The 17,897-nt window shown below is 37.1% G+C and overlaps 2 protein-coding genes across 3 annotated transcripts in view; both read left to right on the forward strand.

The window, feature by feature from the left end:
* Window positions 1–3,427, forward strand: part of PTPN22 (protein tyrosine phosphatase non-receptor type 22) — a 51,069-nt gene extending 47,642 nt beyond the window's left edge. For both annotated transcript variants that reach the window (XM_004317777.4, XM_019920132.3), the window contains one exon: window positions 2,063–3,427. In XM_004317777.4, coding sequence (XP_004317825.3) covers window positions 2,063–2,127 — 65 coding nt within the window. In that variant the 3' untranslated portion in view covers window positions 2,128–3,427. The remainder of the gene's footprint in view (window positions 1–2,062) is intronic.
* Window positions 3,428–4,396: 969 nt separating this feature from the next.
* Window positions 4,397–17,897, forward strand: part of RSBN1 (round spermatid basic protein 1) — a 42,622-nt gene continuing 29,121 nt past the window's right edge. Inside the window, exons 1-2 of the mRNA XM_004317774.4 lie at window positions 4,397–5,105; window positions 16,259–16,932. Of these exons, the coding sequence (XP_004317822.1) occupies window positions 4,421–5,105; window positions 16,259–16,932 (1,359 nt within the window). The 5' untranslated portion in view covers window positions 4,397–4,420. The remainder of the gene's footprint in view (window positions 5,106–16,258; window positions 16,933–17,897) is intronic.

Here is a 17,897-nt window from a genome sequence, read left to right on the forward strand (position 1 = left end):
TAAAAATAATTAACCACTTAGTTTTATTATTAGTTTTTCAGGATTGTTTAATAATTTATTTTTTCTAATCTTTTCAAACGTAATCTCTGAGTAAATTGAGGGCTTTCTGGGTCAAAGTAGAAGTACAACTGAATTTAATACAATAATTTTCTAAAGCAATAGCGCTTATTTTTCTGAAATTTAAATTCCCCAGTTTTGTTTTTCTGACAAATGGGTGGTGGGTGAAAAGACATAGGTAAAGGATATTATTAAACAACCCACCCCAACAATCAGCTTAAAAAATGGGCAAAGGAGTTGAATAGATATTTTTCCAGAGAAGGTATATAAATGGTCAACAGGTATATGAAAGGATGCTTGACATCAGTAATCATAAGGGAAATGCAAACCAAACCCACGAGATATCACATCATACCTATTAGAATGGCCATTATCAAAAAGACAAGAGACAAGTGTTGGTGAGGCTATGGAGAAAGGGGAGCCTTATGTACTGTGGTGGAAATGTAAATTGGTACAATCGCTATGGAAAATGGTCTGGAAGTTCCTCAAAAAATTAAAGATAGAACTACCATATGATCCAGCAATCCCACTTCCAAATATATATCTGAAGGAAATGAAATTATCTCAGAAGAGATATTTGCACCCCATGTTCATTTCAACATTATTTACAATAGCCAATTCATGGAAACAACCTATGGATCCACTGACAGATGAATGGATAGAAAAGATGTGAGAGATATATGTATACGGTTGACTCTTGAACAACACACGGGGTTAGCGGTGCAACCCCCTGCACAGTGAAAAATCCTCGTAGAGTCGTACCAGTCCTAAAGGGGATTGGTCCCAGGACCCCCGTGGATACTAAAATCGAAGGATGCTCAAGTCCTTTTACATAAAATGTCTTAGTATTTGCATATAACCTACCTACATCTTCCTGTTTACTCTAAATCATCTCTAGATTACTTATAATACCCAGTATAATGTAAATGCTATTTAAATAGTTGCTGATGTGTGGCAAATTCAAGTTTTGTTTTTTGGAACTTTTTGTAAATTTTTTTTCAAATATTTTTGATCCACTGTTGGTCCAATCCACAGATGTGGAATCTGTGGATGCAGAATCTGAGGATAGGGAGGGCTGACTCTATATATACATACATTACTATCCGAATTATTATGTATATGACTGTGTGTGTGTGTGTGTATATATATATATATATATATATATATATATATATGAATATTATTCATTCACAAAAAAGAAGAAAATCCTGTCTTTTGTGACAACATGGATGTACCTTGGGGGAACTACCCTAAGTGAAATAAATCAGACAGAGAAAGACAAATACTATATGTTCTCACTTACATGTGGAATCTAAAGAAGTTTAGCTCATAGAAATACAGAGTAGAATGGTGGTTGCCAGGGGCTGGGAGGTGGGGGAAATGGGGAAATGTTGGTCAAAGGGTACAAACTTCCAGTTATAAGATGAATAAATTCTGGAGATCTAATGTACAGCATGGCAACTGTAATTAACAGTACTGTATTATATACTTGAAAGCTGTTAAAAGTAAAATCTTATATTGAAAAGAAAAATCTTAAAAAATCACCACACACATTAGTAGACAATTATGTGAGGGGATGTAGGTGTTAACTAACCTTAATGTGGTAATCATTTCACAATATATACATGTATCAAATCACCATGCTGTATACCTTAAACTTACATGTCACATGTAAACAAACATATGTCAATAATATTTCGATAAACCTGGGAAAAAAGAATACTATATGCTGAATTACCAAAGGCTATTACAATCATCTAATTATTACTATTATTAAATTTGTAAGTGTTCTACAAATTTAAAATGTTATTAGTATTCTATTGTTATCATTTAAGCACTAACATAATTACTAGAATGCTTTTACAAAAAAATTACTAAATTGATCAAAGATGCTGTGAAAAAAAATCCATGTATTTGCATATATTATAATACACTCTAAAATCCAAGTGTTCGTTTCTGTATAAGAAATCTTTCTTTTTTCATTCAATTTTATTTTTGTTCCCAGGTTTTGCAAATCGTTTTTCAAAACCCAAAGGACCAAGGAACCCACCATCAACTTGGAATATTTAACACAACTTTGGAAAATCAGCTGCAAGTGAATCTGCAAATGAAACTATTAGAATACTGCTAGCTAGAATAAGTGCTGTATATTCATAATATCTACCATGAAGATACGGTAATGTGTTAATAGCATTTAAAAGCAATATGCAAATAAATGTCAGAAGTTTTACATTTTCATCTCATTTACACTGGGTTGGAAAGCACAAATAGGAGTTTGTCATTTAAGCTATGTATAGAGAATGCTGTATGAGAAAGTTTTACAATGGACTTATTTTTCATTTTTGGAAGTTATTTTTAGTCTACTTTACTTTCCTACATAAATATAAACTTTAAAAGATTTGTAAAACTTGGATCTCAATTAAATGTCTATATTGTCAGAAGTTACCATAAAAAATGTTTTGAAAAATCTTACCTTGTGGTTACAGTACAAAATTATTGCTTGTGACAATGATTATTCCCTGGGAATTATTTTTGCCTAAACGGAGATACATCTTTCCAAGTGTTGTGGGAAACAAGAGTAGTAAGAAAAAGAAGTTATATTTAAAGAGAATACAATATATATGTAATGACAGGGCTTCCCTGGTGGTGCAGTGGTTGAGAGTCCGCCTGCCGATGCAAGGGACATGGGTTTGTGCCCCCGTCCAGGAAGATCCCACATGCCGCGGAGCGGCTGGGCCCGTGAGCCATGGCCGCTGAGCCTGCGCGTCCGGAGCCTGTGCTCCACAACGGGAGAGGCCCCAGCAGTGAGAGGCCCGCGTACCGCCAAAAAAAAATAAAAATAAAAATAAAATAATAAATATATGTAATGACAGTAATCAGTTTTTCGTTTGGATATACCAAATAACAAGATATTCAAGCACATTCTTGACAAGCTTTAGCCAATATTATTCATTTACCAAATCTAGAAGAATAATCAACAAAGTAGCTATCTTTTGGTGGCATTTTTTTTTATTTCAAAGGTCCTATATAAACATGTACAATTTATATCCAACTAACTAAAGGCACTACTAGTTAAAATTTTTTTTCTATATGAATATGGATCTGCCTTATCTTAAAGTTGATCTTTCAAATCTAATTTTATGTAACAAGTTAGTGGGTAATTATTACAAAGGATTCCTCTGACTTATCCTAATGACTTCACTTAAGAGTTCATAACTTTCTAAAAAATGAAATACTTAAGCAGCATTTGTTCTTCAATATTTTTCATTAGGAATCCCAATGAAGGCACACACTGGATGAAATATTACCTGTTTATTGTAGTGTAATGTACACAAGAGGTGCTCAATAAACTTTTTGGTTTTTAAACTAACTTTATAGTGTTCATCGAGCTGAGTACTTTTCCAGGTACTAGTGTCATCAAACCACAGAGATTTTATTCTGAGTACTTCATTGTAAACAATTATTTCCAAATATCTTTATCAAGGCGGTAAAATGTAAAGTGACGATCAAATTGTAAATAAATTTCTGGGCGGAAACCTTGGTGAGTAGTGACGATTTCTGGAGTGTTCTCTGGTAGACACGCTTCTCAAATTTATGCAATCGTATACATACGATTTGAAAAAAATCTTATTAAGAAATTTCAAAACATGTTTTTCCATCTAGAATTTTCCCGTAATTGTAGGGAAGGATTCAAAATAATGGATGAACTCTATACATTTCCAGGCACTAGAGGGGATGTGGCTCGACGGCGAGGTGGGCGGCGCTCACCAGGCTCCCAGGCAGTTCTTGCACCTGCCTTGTCGCGCCTATACTTGTAACCATGGCAATCAGTGGCCAGGAAGAGGTTCAGAAATGTCTGATTTGCAGCTCCGTTCGATTTTAAAGCAAAATCGCCCTCATTTGACATATTACCAAGTTCCTTTTTCCTCTGCATCTCATCGTTTGTCCAGGGGTAAAAGGCCGGGGATTCTTGTACCTCACAAAGGTTATGAGAGGAATAGGAAATTGAAAAGTAACTATGGAGACCAACTCCTCCGTGTAAAATGACGAAGGGGCACACGGAGACGATAATGGGAACGCGCCGACAGACTGAAAGCCATTAACATTGTTTCGGCCGTTAAGGCGGTTGGCGGCAACTCTCCGCCCAGCGGCGGTTGCGTCGCAGCCCGAAGCGTGACTCGGCGCACGCTCCCTTTCGGCTCCTCTGCTCACCGAGCCAGCGACGCGGCGGGGGCACGGAGAACTACCGCTCCCGTGAGGCTCTGCGCGGCCCAGAGTGCTTTACAATAGAGCTCGGTTGGAGGGCCCTGCGGAGAAGCTCCGGTAAGTACTGCTTCCGGCCATATTCAGCGCTGGACGAAGAATGGCCGAGAAGTGGAGAGTAGGGGAGAGACTCCAATGCCCAGCGGGCCGTGCGCGGGCGGCGCTTGCGCGGTACGCGGACGGGGGGGCGGTCGGGCCATTTAAATGTGTGTTTGTGGGTGAAATGGCTGCGCAGGTCGGAGCGGTCCGCATAGTACGGGCGGTGGCGGGGCAGGAGGAGCCGGACAAAGAGGGGAAGGAGAAGCCCCACGCTGGGGTCTCGCCGCGGGGAGTGAAGCGGCAGCGCCGAGCGAGCAGTGGGGGGTCTCAGGAGAAGCGGGGGCGGCCGAGCCAGGACCCCCCTCTCGCTCCCCCTCACCGGCGGCGTCGCAGCCGCCAACATCCCGGGCCGCTGCCGCCTACGAATGCAGCCCCAGCCGTCCCAGGCCCTGTTGAGCCTCTGCTCCTGCCTCCTCCGCCGCCACCTTCGCTGGCACCCGCCGGGCCCGCTGTTGCTGCCCCGCTCCCGGCCCCGGGCACTTCGGCCCTCTTCACCTTCTCGCCCCTGACGGTGAGCGCGGCCGGGCCCAAGCATAAGGGCCACAAGGAGCGGCACAAGCACCATCACCACCGCGGCTCTGATGGTGACCCCGGCTCCTGCGTTCCGGGAGAGCTCAAGCACAAGGACAAGCAGGAAAACGGCGAGAGGACTGGAGGGGTGCCTCTAATCAAGGCCCCCAAGAGAGGTGAGAGCAGCCGAACTGCCCCGAGCTTGGGCTCTATCTAGGTCTCTCTCTGTTGCGATATCCCGCCCCTTTAGCCCTGAAAGACTCCAGCTCCCTGCTTACCTCCTGCTGCTCTACTCCCCTAAGCCCACTGGGGTGGATCCTGGATTTCAAACCGTTGACACCGTCTGACCTACTTGAAGCTTCTCGCTTCGAGGCCGAGCTGTCAGTTACTAACCCCCTTACCAGTTCCCCCTCCCCGAACCTTTACCAACGTTTGTTTTCAAATTCGCCAGGGTTTCCGCGCCGCGCGGTCCTTGGCGTGGGATTAGTAGGTGGGGTATTGAAAACTGCCTGTCTAAAGTAAAGGCTTGTCGGTGAAATCCCTTTTTTCCTTGTTTTCTTTGATGGAAAGCTTGAATATTCACTCTCCTCTGCTCCACAATATTCACGAGTATGGTTTGGGGCTTTAAGGAGTTTGAATTTGTACCGAGATTAGGCTCGATTCACTGGTTGCCTTAGCTTCTTCAAGGTGAGATATCAAACGCAGTTTATCTTGGTTCTTTTTTTATGTGGAAGTAAAACTCATTTTTAATTTTCATATGAAATCTTAATTTTCAGAAAAGGGATGGGGTAGGTTTTCTCTCCCCTTTGATCCTAGAAAATAGGACCAACCAAGCCTCTGAAAAGTTCAGTAGGAGATAGTAGAGACAAGAATTCCAGTTGCTTTTTCATCTGCCCAGTGCAACAGATTGAGAATTTATTTATTTCCAGTAAACTCACTAAAGTCAAGAATATTTAGCCCAGAAAATGTAGGACTATCTGAGTGTGGGTTCTAGAGAAGTTAGGTTGACCAAAATTGCAGTTTTCATATTCCCAAGAACCTGTAGCATTTATTTACTTTCTCTTTAGAAGAAGGGTATGGTGGGGGGAGGGATAAGAATTTTGATTATGCCATGTGTTTGTATTTTGTATATGATTTTATATAATTTGTTAGAGTTGTCTCCTCAAGAAGAGTTTAAAATACTTTTATGTTTCTTAGTACTGGGGCAGTTATTACGTGTTAATGAACTAGTCTTTCAATCTCAAGTTTGGTGAGTCTTGGATTTCTTCAACATATTTGGTCTTAACCTAGGCCTAATTAATTTGTGTGTGTGTGTGGGGGGGGGGGGCTACTTCCAGATAGTGCAGTTTGTTGCAAATAATTGCTCAGTAATTTTTTACTGAATTGAACTAAATCTTTCTTCCTTTGGTGGTATCCAAGTCTTATCCTCAGGAGTAGAATTTGTGCCAAACTGACAGGAATGCCAATTTCCACCACTAATATGCAGTGATCTTGCTCTCTTTTATTTGTGCCTTTATTTCTCACCTTCTCATTTCATGTGTGTATGTGTTTTTGTGTGTTTCAACTGTACAGAGCTAGAGGGAATCTTAGAGATCATCTAAGTCAAATTTGTATTGTTGAAGAGTGAAAACTGAGGCCTAAAGTAGTGAAGAGACTTGTCTAGTCACAGTTAATTAGTAACAGGTACCAAAAAAAAAAAAAGATCATTGATCTAATAGGGAGTAGAACCCAGGTCTCCTGAATCCAAGTTCAAGCTTCATCCTCCAGCTGCATGATGTTGCTTTCTCTGTTTGCTATTCATGTTTTCCACTTTTTTGCTTATCTTTTCCCTGTGCCTTGGCATCAGAGTGACAGTAGCCAGTCCTATTAAGAATTTCTGTCCTAGCCCCCTTTTATGGGAGGATAGCGGCAAATACATGTATAATAGTTCATAACACAGTGTGCGTCTCTGAAAATTGCAGAGGCCATGTCTTTAAAAAACAAACAAAAACAAACTTTTAACCCAGTGCTGCCTGACAGAACTTTCTGTGATGATGAAAATGTTTTCTATAAATGTGTTGTCCAGTATGGTAGCCATTAGTCATATGTGGCCCTTGAACAAATCTTGAAGACTTGAAATGTGGCTAGTGTGACTGAGGAACTGAATTTTTAATTTTATTTCTAATTAATTTATAATTAAATAGTCCTTTTGGCTCTTGGCTACCACAGTGGACAGTGCAGTCCAAACATTTGTGGTTTGCTAGTATGTGAAGGAGGAAAGTGGGTTAAGATTAGGTCATTTAAACATTTTAACTTTTAAAAAAATTGAGATATAATTGACACATATTATTTTTAATGTTATAATGATTCATTATTTGTATATATTGCAAAATGATCACCACAATAACTCCAGTGTAAACATTTTGACTTTTGAATGAGAGACTGTTGGATTATATATTCTGGAGGGAAAGATGCCCTTGCCAAATATGTTGGGGAAAAAACAATAGCCTCCTAGCTCTATGACACACACTGGCATTTTAAAAGTTCTGAGAATCTTACAGAAAATAAACTGGTTTAACCTTTGTTTAATCCACGGTTTTGCACTACACTTTGATGGATACCTTTTGTTTTTCCACTAAATATCTTTATACTTATTATAGTGATGTGCTGGAGGCATGCCTCTGGAGTCAATCTGAGTTTAAATCGTGGCTCTACCACTTACTGTGTGACCATGGACAAATTACTTTAAGCTCCCTCAGTTCCAGTTTTCCTGTCTGTAAAATGGGGTTGTGGTATTTCTTTTATAAGATTGTTTATGGCTTAAGTGAGACAATATGTGGAAAGCACTTAAGTGTCTGGCTGTTATTAAGTACTGTTAAAACTGCTTTTTGTTATTTTATCATGCTTGATCCTTGAAACAACTCTAAGATTAATAAGGAGAGTGGCTAGACCCTTGTTATTTACAGAACTATGTCTTCCCTTTCCTTATCCGCAGGTTTTCAGAAACTGTTTTAACTTTTTATTTTGAGATAATTATATATTCACAGGAAATGGCAAAAATAGTACAGGGAGGTCTTTACTCTTCACTAATTTCCTCCGAAGGTTACATTTTACATAACTATTGTATAATATCAACACCAGAAAATTAACAAATTAACATTGGTACAATGGTGTGTGTATAATTTTGTGCCATTTTAACACCTGTAGATTAGTTTAACTACCACTGCAGTCAAGGTACACAACTATTCCATCACCACAAAGATGCCCCTTGTGCTCTCTCTTTGTAATCTTAGAACTTCCTGTGTCTCCCCACCTTCCCCAACCCCTAGAAACCACTAATTTGTTCTCCAACCCATAATTTAGTCATTCTGAGGATGTTACATAAATGGAATATATATGGTATGTGATCTTTTGAGATTTTTTTCCCGCTCAGAATGTCCTTGAGATCTATTCAAGTTGTATGTATCAATAGCTCATTTTTTTTTCATTACTGAGTAGTGTTCTATGGTATCACAGTATAGTCACATTTTAGTCACCTGTTGAAGGACATTTTGGTTGTTTCCAATTTGGCCATTATGAATAAAGCTTCTATGAACATTCATGTTCAGGTTTTTGTGTGGATGTAAATTTTCATTTTTCTGTGAATGCAATTGCTGGGTCATGTGGTTAAGTATATGTTTTTTTAAAATTTTTTATTTTTGGAAGATATTGCCAGACTATTTTCTGGAATATCTGTACCACTTTACATTCCCACCAGCAATATATGAGAGATCCACTTTCTCCACATCCTTGCCAGTGTCTGGTATTGTTACTATTTTTATTTTATCTGTTTTAATAATGTGTAATGATACCTCATCGTGGACTTAAGTTGCATCTCCCCAATGGCTAGTGATATTTAACATCTTTTCATGCCATCATTTGCTGTCCATATAGTCTCATCAGTAAAATGTCTCTTTAGTTTTTTGCCCATTTTCTAATTGAATTGTTTGCTTTTTTACTATTGAGTTTTGAGAATTCTTGATATATTACAGATATGTATATTCTTTATCAGAATAATGGTTTGCAAATATTTTCTCCCACTCTGTTGTTTGTCTTTCCATCCTCTTAACAGGGTCTTTCAGAGAGCAAACATTTTAAATTTTGTTAAAGTCTAATTTGTTGATTTTCTTTTATAGATTATGTTTTTGGTGTCATGTCTGAGGTCCCAAGACCTAGGTCCCATAGATTTTCTCCTGTTGTTTTCCCAAAAGTTTTATTTAACTTTAACTTTTACATTTGAATCTCTGATCCATTTGAGTTAATTTTGTATAATGTGTGTGGTTTAGGTTCTTTTTTTTTTTTTTTGCCTATGATATCCAACTGCTCCAGCTCCTTTTGTTGAAAAGACCATCCTTCCTCCATCGAATTACTTTTGTACCTTTTTCAAAAATCAAGTTCCACTACCTATTTTTGTACAACCTTTGAGCTAAGAATGGTTTTTACATTTTAAATGGTTGGAAAAAACCCATGACATATGAAATCATATGAAATTCAAGTTCAGTGTCCAGAAATAAAGTTTTATTGGGACACCACTCCACTCATTCAATTGTATTATCTCTGGGAGTTTTTGCACTACAGCAGTACAGCCAGTAGTTGGGTGGGATAGACGATATGGCCTGCAAAGCTTATGATCTGGCTCTTCGTAGAAGAAGTTTGCTGATCCCTGAGATAGATCATTCAGCTGAGAGACCTGTTCCTGCACACCAGCCCGACAGTACTCAATCCAAATTCATGTATAGGTTAATTATAAATTTTGATTCCAGACATTTGGAGTTGCTCATAAATAGTTGAAACAAAAATTTGATCTGTAAATGCTAAGGTAAACTTGCTTTGTATGTAAAATGGGAAGTATAGTGACTTTTGAAGAGCTGAAGTGTCACACTTTAGCTTTTCTAGTTAGTATATGATAGAACTGAATCTAGAACCCAGTTTTTTTGACTCATGGTCCAGTTAGCTTTTCACTTTCCACTAAGTACATTTGCATTGTTAATAAAGAGATACTAAAATATTGTTTGATTCTTGCAAGCAACAGGCTTGAATCTTAATTAAATGATAGTTACCTATGTCTTTTGAAATCTTAATTTTTTCTGTCCCTCTTATTGCTCATAAAAGCCTAGAACAAACTTCCTCAAAAAAAACTCCATCAAAAAAAGTAATGCTTCTTCTTAATTATACTTGGCTAATAAATTAATGATTTTAGTAGTATTTTAATATTTTTTTAAAAAAGGAAAGGAGGAAGTTGATTTCCATAGCTCTCTTCTCCACTGTCATTAAAATGACAGGATTGCTCTTATATACTCTAGTGAGGCAGGCTTCGTTTCTCACATTTTTCATCTTTGACCAACTGCCCAACTGCTCTCACAGGGAAAGAGTCCCTAAGTCACACAACAAATTGAAATTTTCTGTGATGTCAAAAAGCTATTGGCAGGAATTTTAATTTAGAAATAGTTTATTGTTTTCAGTGATAGGAGTGGGGAATTATTGGGGGATTATACAGAGGACTGAGATAAACAGATAATCTCATTTATCAGAGCAACACCTTCAGGGACTGATATTTTACTTTACCTGCCTAGAGAGAGGCAAACAGGCCTTTAAGGACATTTTTTGCATAACCTAAATAATGTTATTTTTGTGATTATGTAGGATTATCTTGTCGTGGGCACTCAGTAAAATATTTGTTGAATGTAGTGATGCTCCATTTATTGGAGGTTTTTCCAAGCCACCTCAAGTCCATTAGTTGTAATTAGATAATTTTAGTTGATCATCTAAGGGGAGTAGATAGAGAAGGCAGAAAGAAGAGTTTTGGAGTCAGGTAAGAGTTTGAATCTAGGTTGTCACCTGTTACCTTTGTGACCTAATATAGGTAACATATCTTGTTTCAAGCTCTGTTTTTTTCTCCGTAAAAAGGATTTATATATCTACTTCACTGGTTTGTTTGGAGATTAAAATGAGATAACATACATGATCCCTAGCAGACACTTGATGAATAATAGTTTTCTTCCCTCTTTCAGAGATTTTTCCCCTTTTAATGTGATTCTCTGTGGTCCACCTCATTGTACTCTAGGTTGATAATTTCTAGCTCTAGTTTTTTTTTTTTAATTAATTAATTAATTTGGCTGTGTCGGGTGTTAGTTGTGGCATACGGGATCTTCCTTGCGGGGTGTGGGCTTCTCTCCAGTTGTGGCATGCAGGCTTAGTTGCCCCGCGGCATATGGGATCTTAGCTCCCCGACCAGGGATCGACTGAACCTGCGTCCCTTGCATTGGAAGGCGGATTCTTTTCTTTTTCCTTTTTCTTTCTTTCTTTTTTTTTTTTTAACGGTACGCGGGTCTCTCATTATTGCGGCCTCTCCCGTTGCGGAGCACAGGCTCCGGACGCGCAGGCTCAGCGGCCATGGCTCACGGGCCCAGCCGCTCCGCGGCATGTGGGATCCTCCCGGACCGGGGCACGAACCCGTGTCCCCTGCATCGGCAGGCGGACTCTCAACCACTGTGCCGCCAGGGAAGCCCTCTTTTTTCTTTTTTTAAAAAAAATTAATTAATTTATTTTTGGCTGCGTTGGGTCTTCGTTGCTGCGTGTGGGCTTTCTCTAGTTGCGGTGAGTGGGGGCTACTCTTCGTTGCTGTGTGCGGGCTTCTCATTGCGGTGGCTTCTTGTTGCGGAGCACGGGCTCTAGGCACACAGGCTTCAGTAGTTGTGGCACGTGGGCTCAGTAGTTGTGGCTTGTGGGCTCTAGAGCGCAGGCTCAGTAGTTGTGGCACACGGGCCTAGTTGTCCTGTGGCATGTGGGATCTTCCTGGACCAGGGCTCGAACCCGTGTCCCCTGCATTGGCAGGCAGATTGTTAACCACTGCGCCACCAGGGAAGTCCCTGGAAGGCAGATTCTTAACCACTGGACCACCAGGGAAGTCCCTCTAGCTCTAGTTTTGATATCCCAGAATTATTGCCAATTATTTCAAGAAATGTTATCAAATATTATTATTATGAAAATGATAAAAATGGTGAGGGAGGACTTAGTTGTGTGTCAAATACTGAGATGAGGGCTTTATATTCATTGTCTCATTTAATTCTTACAATAACTCTGAAATAGATACTAGCATTAATAACATTTTAGATGGTAAAAGTTTAAGGAGATTTATGCGCTTGCCCAGAGGTCTTAGTGAGTAGTGGAGCTGGGACATTAACCTGGGTGTGTCTAACTGTAAAAGCATCTGCTCTTCAATAACATACTCTACTGCCTCTACAATTAAACTTTTTGCAGTAATAATAGCAGTTAACATGTGTTGAGTATTTGTCATGTTCCGGGACTATTCTAAATACTTACATGCTTTGTTTCATTTACTCTGCACACTGATTTTATGAGGAGGTACTGTTGTTTTCCCCATTTTACTAATGAGAAACAAGGTACAAAGAAATTAACTTGCAAAAGGTAATACTGCTAGGAAGGGGTAGGACAGGGATTCAAATTTAGCCAATCACTCTTAAACACCATAATTAGAGGGGTGGCAGGTAAAGTAAGGCATTGTTGTAACTGTACAGTGATTTACTAAAATGATGGCTTCCAGATCTGCAGTTTTTTGTTTTTCCTTTTTAGTCAGGATGTTATGTGGAGCTGGAAGAACTTTTAATAAGACCAAAGAGAATTTACTTTCAGAAAATAAAACTTTAGCCTTTATTCTTTATTATGATTAATAAAATATAAAAAATTATAATTGTTTTGCTTTTGCTCATCCACCATAATTTTTAGGAAGTGAGGATATTACATATTTTTCAGTTCTAAGCTGTAATTCAAACATAAGAATGGTGTTAATGAACTTAAGTTTTGTAATGTGGAAAGGTAATTTCTTTTTCATTAATGAAAGCTTTCAATAGTGATGTTAAATAAATGACACTATTTAATAGCTGATAATATTAATGGTATTAGCACATATGAGGATTTTATTGATAGTGTCATGTATTAATCTATAGTTATAATGACCTTTTTTAAGACAGCCAACAATTTATCTCTCAGATGTTTGTATCTTCCTCTGTAGAGTTACATACTTCTTTTTATATTTAATTTCACAGTTTGATATGTGAAAGCTTTTCTTAATCACAGATACAGTGTATCTTGGCTCTTTTTCTATAAAAGAACTGGTGTCAATAAATATTCACTTCTGCACTGTAGGGAAATACTCAAATTATTACTTCCTGAATACATTCTCTGGAAAGCTAAAAACACTCTACCAGAAATGGAAAGATTGTGAAGACTTGAGACATTGATTTTTTTAAAAAATTGATATATAATTGACATACAACATTATGTAAGTTTAAGGTATACAACATTGATTTGAAATATTTATTGCAAAAACTTTCTTTTAAATAACATTTTTAATGCTAGGAAAGACAACCCCAGTATCATTCTTCTAAAGCACCGGTGACTAACTTACTGTAATAACCTTTAACAACTTTGTGTATGTATGCCATTCTCAATTAGTTGCCATCACAATAATTCAAAAATAAATTTTGTTTATTCATGGAAATTCATTAGCTAGTGTGATACAAGTAGTCTCAAATTTCTGTATAAACAAAGGCAAGTTTTATCTCAGCCTTAGATAAGAATCAAAATTTGAAAAATAGGATTAGTGAGGAGATTGAAATTTATTTTAGACTTTTATGTTGAAATACGAGATTACAATCAATTTAAGGCCCTTTTCATTTCCTTGTGCAGTGTTTTTTTTGAGATGGGTTGTGTTAGACTAATTAAATCGTTCTCATATAAATGAGTTTTGGAATGAAACCCACAGAGCCTTGGCCATGATAGAAATACCATTGGTAAGCTGATAGTAGTATAGAAAATGTGTTACAATCAAGGCAGCTCCTTCTTGGTGTTAATTTCAGTGGCAGATCTAGGTCACAATTCATCTTCTGCATACCAAATACCTCCTCTGAAGCTTAAAATAACCTATCTATTCATAGGTATTTTTTCTTTTTCTTTCTCTTTCTTTTTCTTTGCTTTTTTTTTTTTTCCCCTGTGAAATTGCCAAAACATTTAGCAGAGGGTAATTAGATGACTATTTTAAAATTGGGCTGACCTTTATATTTAATGGTATTAACATTTAGTTGCTTGGGAGAATTGCCCAAATTACTGATTTGATATATGGGAAAAGTATTTAGATTGATTTTATCTGGTAAGAAATACAAATTACTGTTACTACGTATTTTAAGAATTCTCAAAGATTTAGTTACATATAAAATAAAAGATTGCTTTTCCTCTTGCCACTTTAAACAATCTAATTACATTATATTTTGGTATATGATTTCAGTTTACCTATAAGTGATGCTTGCAAATGAAGGGCTTTCTTTTTGTTGTTTAAAATCAATTATTAAACAGAATGAAAGTCATTTGGTATCTGTACACTCACTTTAAAGTCTGACTTGTACATTTAAATATTTTCCTTAGAAGGTTTTATAACTTCTGTAATATCTGGTGACTTGGAATGATTTTGTATTGAGTGGTGCAATTTGTCATATATTTACACATTATACCAAGTAAATTCTTTACTGTAAAAGTTATTGAACTTGTTCTTCCCAGATGTAGTAATAGGATTAATTGGAGTATCTGTCTTAACACTGAATTACTTGAATCATGTCAGAAGTACTGTTTATGGGTGGATAAATTCTATACAATAAATACCACACCAAGCTTGAAGGTTGGTCAGGACTATACCTGTTATTTAATCCTGAATATTTCTTGCTGGGACTATTTCCCAACTAGTAAATAAAGATGCTGTTCTATTTTTGGTTTATCAATCTGTGATACTCCTTTAAAAATTAAAAGTAATATTTTAAATTATAAAAGTAATGTATGTTTATTATAGAAATTAGAAAATATAGGTAAGCAAAAAAGAAGAAAGCTAGACATTTATAATCCTATACCGGCCTAGATAACTAGCATTAATACCTTGGTGTATATTTTTCCAGATAGTTTTCTGTGTTGTGTATATATGAAATATATATAGATAAGTCATACGTTTTTCTCTTTAGGTCCTTTGCTTCTCTCTAGAATATTTTTCCCTAGAAAACATTGCCTGGCTTGTCTTATTATTTAGGACTCAGCCTAAATGTCATCTCCTAAAGAGAGCTTCCCCAGCATCTAGAGTAGCATACTGATACTTTCTCTTTGAAGTCCAAATAGATTATAAGGTCCAAGAGGGTAGGGATCATATCTGTCTCAGTCAACACTGTATCTCTAGTGCTCAGCAGTGTCTCTGGCATATAGTAGGTACTTAATAAATGTTTGAATGAATATTTAATATTATAAAAATAAGATCAGATTATACATATGTTAGATGCTCTGGAAAGAAAGGTAAGATACATACCACTGACCTTAGATTGCTTACAGTCTAGAGGAAAGGTGGAAAATTAATGTGTTAAGTGCTGTAATAGGGGAAGTACAGTATTAAGGAAGCACATAGTAGGAGTAGCTATCCAAATTGGGTGGGAAAGAGTTGTTAGAGAAGGCTTTCTGGAAGCGTGACAATGTAAACATTTCATAACCTTGTAATTTGTCAGTTCTTTTTACCTATAATATAATTTAGAATGGCTGGGTAGTATTTTATCAGTATGTAAGTACCAGAGTTTAATCCATATTCTGTTTTTAGTCATTTAGGGGATTCCCTAAATAACACTGTCGTGGATATCTTTATGTTAACTTTTCTTAGTTATTTTCTTGGGTAATTTTTACTTGGGGGTGGAATTTATGGGACCAAGAATTATAAATATTTCCAAGGCTTTGGTGCATATTCATTTTGGGGGTACCAAATTGCCCTCCATGAAGGTTGTACCAGTTTATATTTCTAGCAACAGTGTATAAGAATTCCCTCCCACCCCCAGTCTTGCCAATTTGTTAGGCAAAATGGTGTCTTAACAGCTTAATTTGTCTTTGATTCGCCTGTATATATCATAGTAACTTTGTAGACAAACAGCAAAATATGGCGAGCTTTAATTTAGATTTTACAGTGGTTCCTGAACAGATATTCCATACAGTATGGCATATGTGAAATTATTTGGATATTATCTTTAGTTTTGATTGTAAGTCATATTAAGTTATATGCTTACCTTTGCATTACCTACTTTTTAGCATAATTTTCAATCCAGAATATTTTTGTATTTTAAGATCTTTGTCTCATTCATTTTATAAACATGTAAATTATAGTGGCAAATTCAGAGAAACTGAGAATAGGCTATTTAATTTGAGATTGCATACCTTAAGAAGCTTGTATGTTGACATTAGGCCTAGCAACTAACTTCTTTTTAATTATTGTGGCCAGAAACACCAGATGAAAATGGTAAAACCCAGAGAGCTGATGATTTTGTCTTGAAGAAAATAAAGAAGAAAAAGAAAAAGAAACACCGAGAAGATATGCGAGGAAGACGCCTTAAAATGTACAATAAGGAAGTACAAACCATCTGTGCTGGCCTGACCCGCATCAGTAAGGAAATCCTCACCCAAGGACAAATAAATAGCACTTCAGGAGTTAATAAGGAGTCCTTCAGGTATCTGAAAGATGAACAGCTGTGTCGATTAAATTTGGGCATGCAAGAATATCGGGTACCCCAGGGAGTACAAACACCTTTTATGACTCACCAGGAACATTCTATTCGTAGAAATTTCTTAAAAACAGGTACTAAATTTAGCAACTTTATTCATGAGGAACACCAGTCCAATGGTGGTGCTCTTGTCCTTCATGCTTACATGGATGAACTCTCATTTTTGTCTCCAATGGAGATGGAGAGATTTTCTGAGGAGTTTCTTGCTTTGACATTCAGTGAAAACGAGAAAAATGCTGCTTACTATGCTTTAGCAATAGTGCATGGAGCGGCCGCTTATCTCCCAGACTTCTTGGACTACTTTGCTTTTAATTTCCCCAACACTCCAGTGAAAATGGAAATTCTGGGCAAGAAAGATATTGAAACAACCACCATTTCAAATTTTCACACTCAGGTAAGGTAAAATCATTGTTAAATTATTTAGTAAATACAGGTTACAGTATCTCAAAAGTTTTAACTTCATTCTGTTGCATAGCACAAACCAGAACACTTTTGATTAAAATTCATGGTGGTAAAAGTGGTTAAAATTGTTTTTTTATAACTCTGATTGAAAAATCTTAATTCCTGAAGTTCTTTGGGATGTGGCTTCTTACTTGCTTGGTCTAAGAAATGTTTTATACATGTTTTATGTCATTTTTTCTGGAACAAATTTTTGTGGAAAATCAGCTTGAAAACCAATTCAGTTTTTCACAATTTGGATAATGTTTAGTATGGAGGATGTGATTTCGATCTGATAGCCTCAAGGTAACTTTAGTTAAGACTTACCTTTTATGTCATAATAAAACACATGAGGGCATTGGCCTGTTTATTTGTCAGGTTTTTGCTGTTCTTGTTTCTCTTCTTTCAGTAACTTGTTGGCAGTCTGTCCCAGAAACATACCCCATTTATGTGACTTGGAAGTGTCACTAGGAAGACCGCCATAGCCTCTGCTCCTTCTGCCTTTGCACTGTTGTAGGTGAAGACATTTTCTAAAGCCTTGCTTAGGCAGCTAGGCTTAAGTCAGCAGGGAAACCTCTCCTTCCTAACCAGTGGTTTTTAACCAATCATTTTTTCAATGAAGTTATTTTAGGGCATGAAAAGTGGTTGATAATGTGTCCTAGTTTTTTTCTTGCTTGCTTTTCTCATAAGGATTATGAACATGAATGGTCAGCTGTAAGTTTGTATTATAGATATAAATTCTACACAGGTTTAGTGGAGGATATTTCCTCTTTAGAGATTTATGATTATATAACCTATTTTTTCAGGTTACCTAATAATTTGCTGCCATTCTTTTCCTTAAGATTTTTTTTTTAGGTGAATAGACTTGCATAATAAGACTCTCAGCTGCCTGCATTATAGTGGTTTCAAGCCACTTAGATA

The sequence above is a fragment of the Tursiops truncatus genome, chromosome 1 (assembly GCF_011762595.2).
Source record: "Tursiops truncatus isolate mTurTru1 chromosome 1, mTurTru1.mat.Y, whole genome shotgun sequence".
NCBI classification, from domain to species: Eukaryota; Metazoa; Chordata; class Mammalia; order Artiodactyla; family Delphinidae; genus Tursiops; species Tursiops truncatus.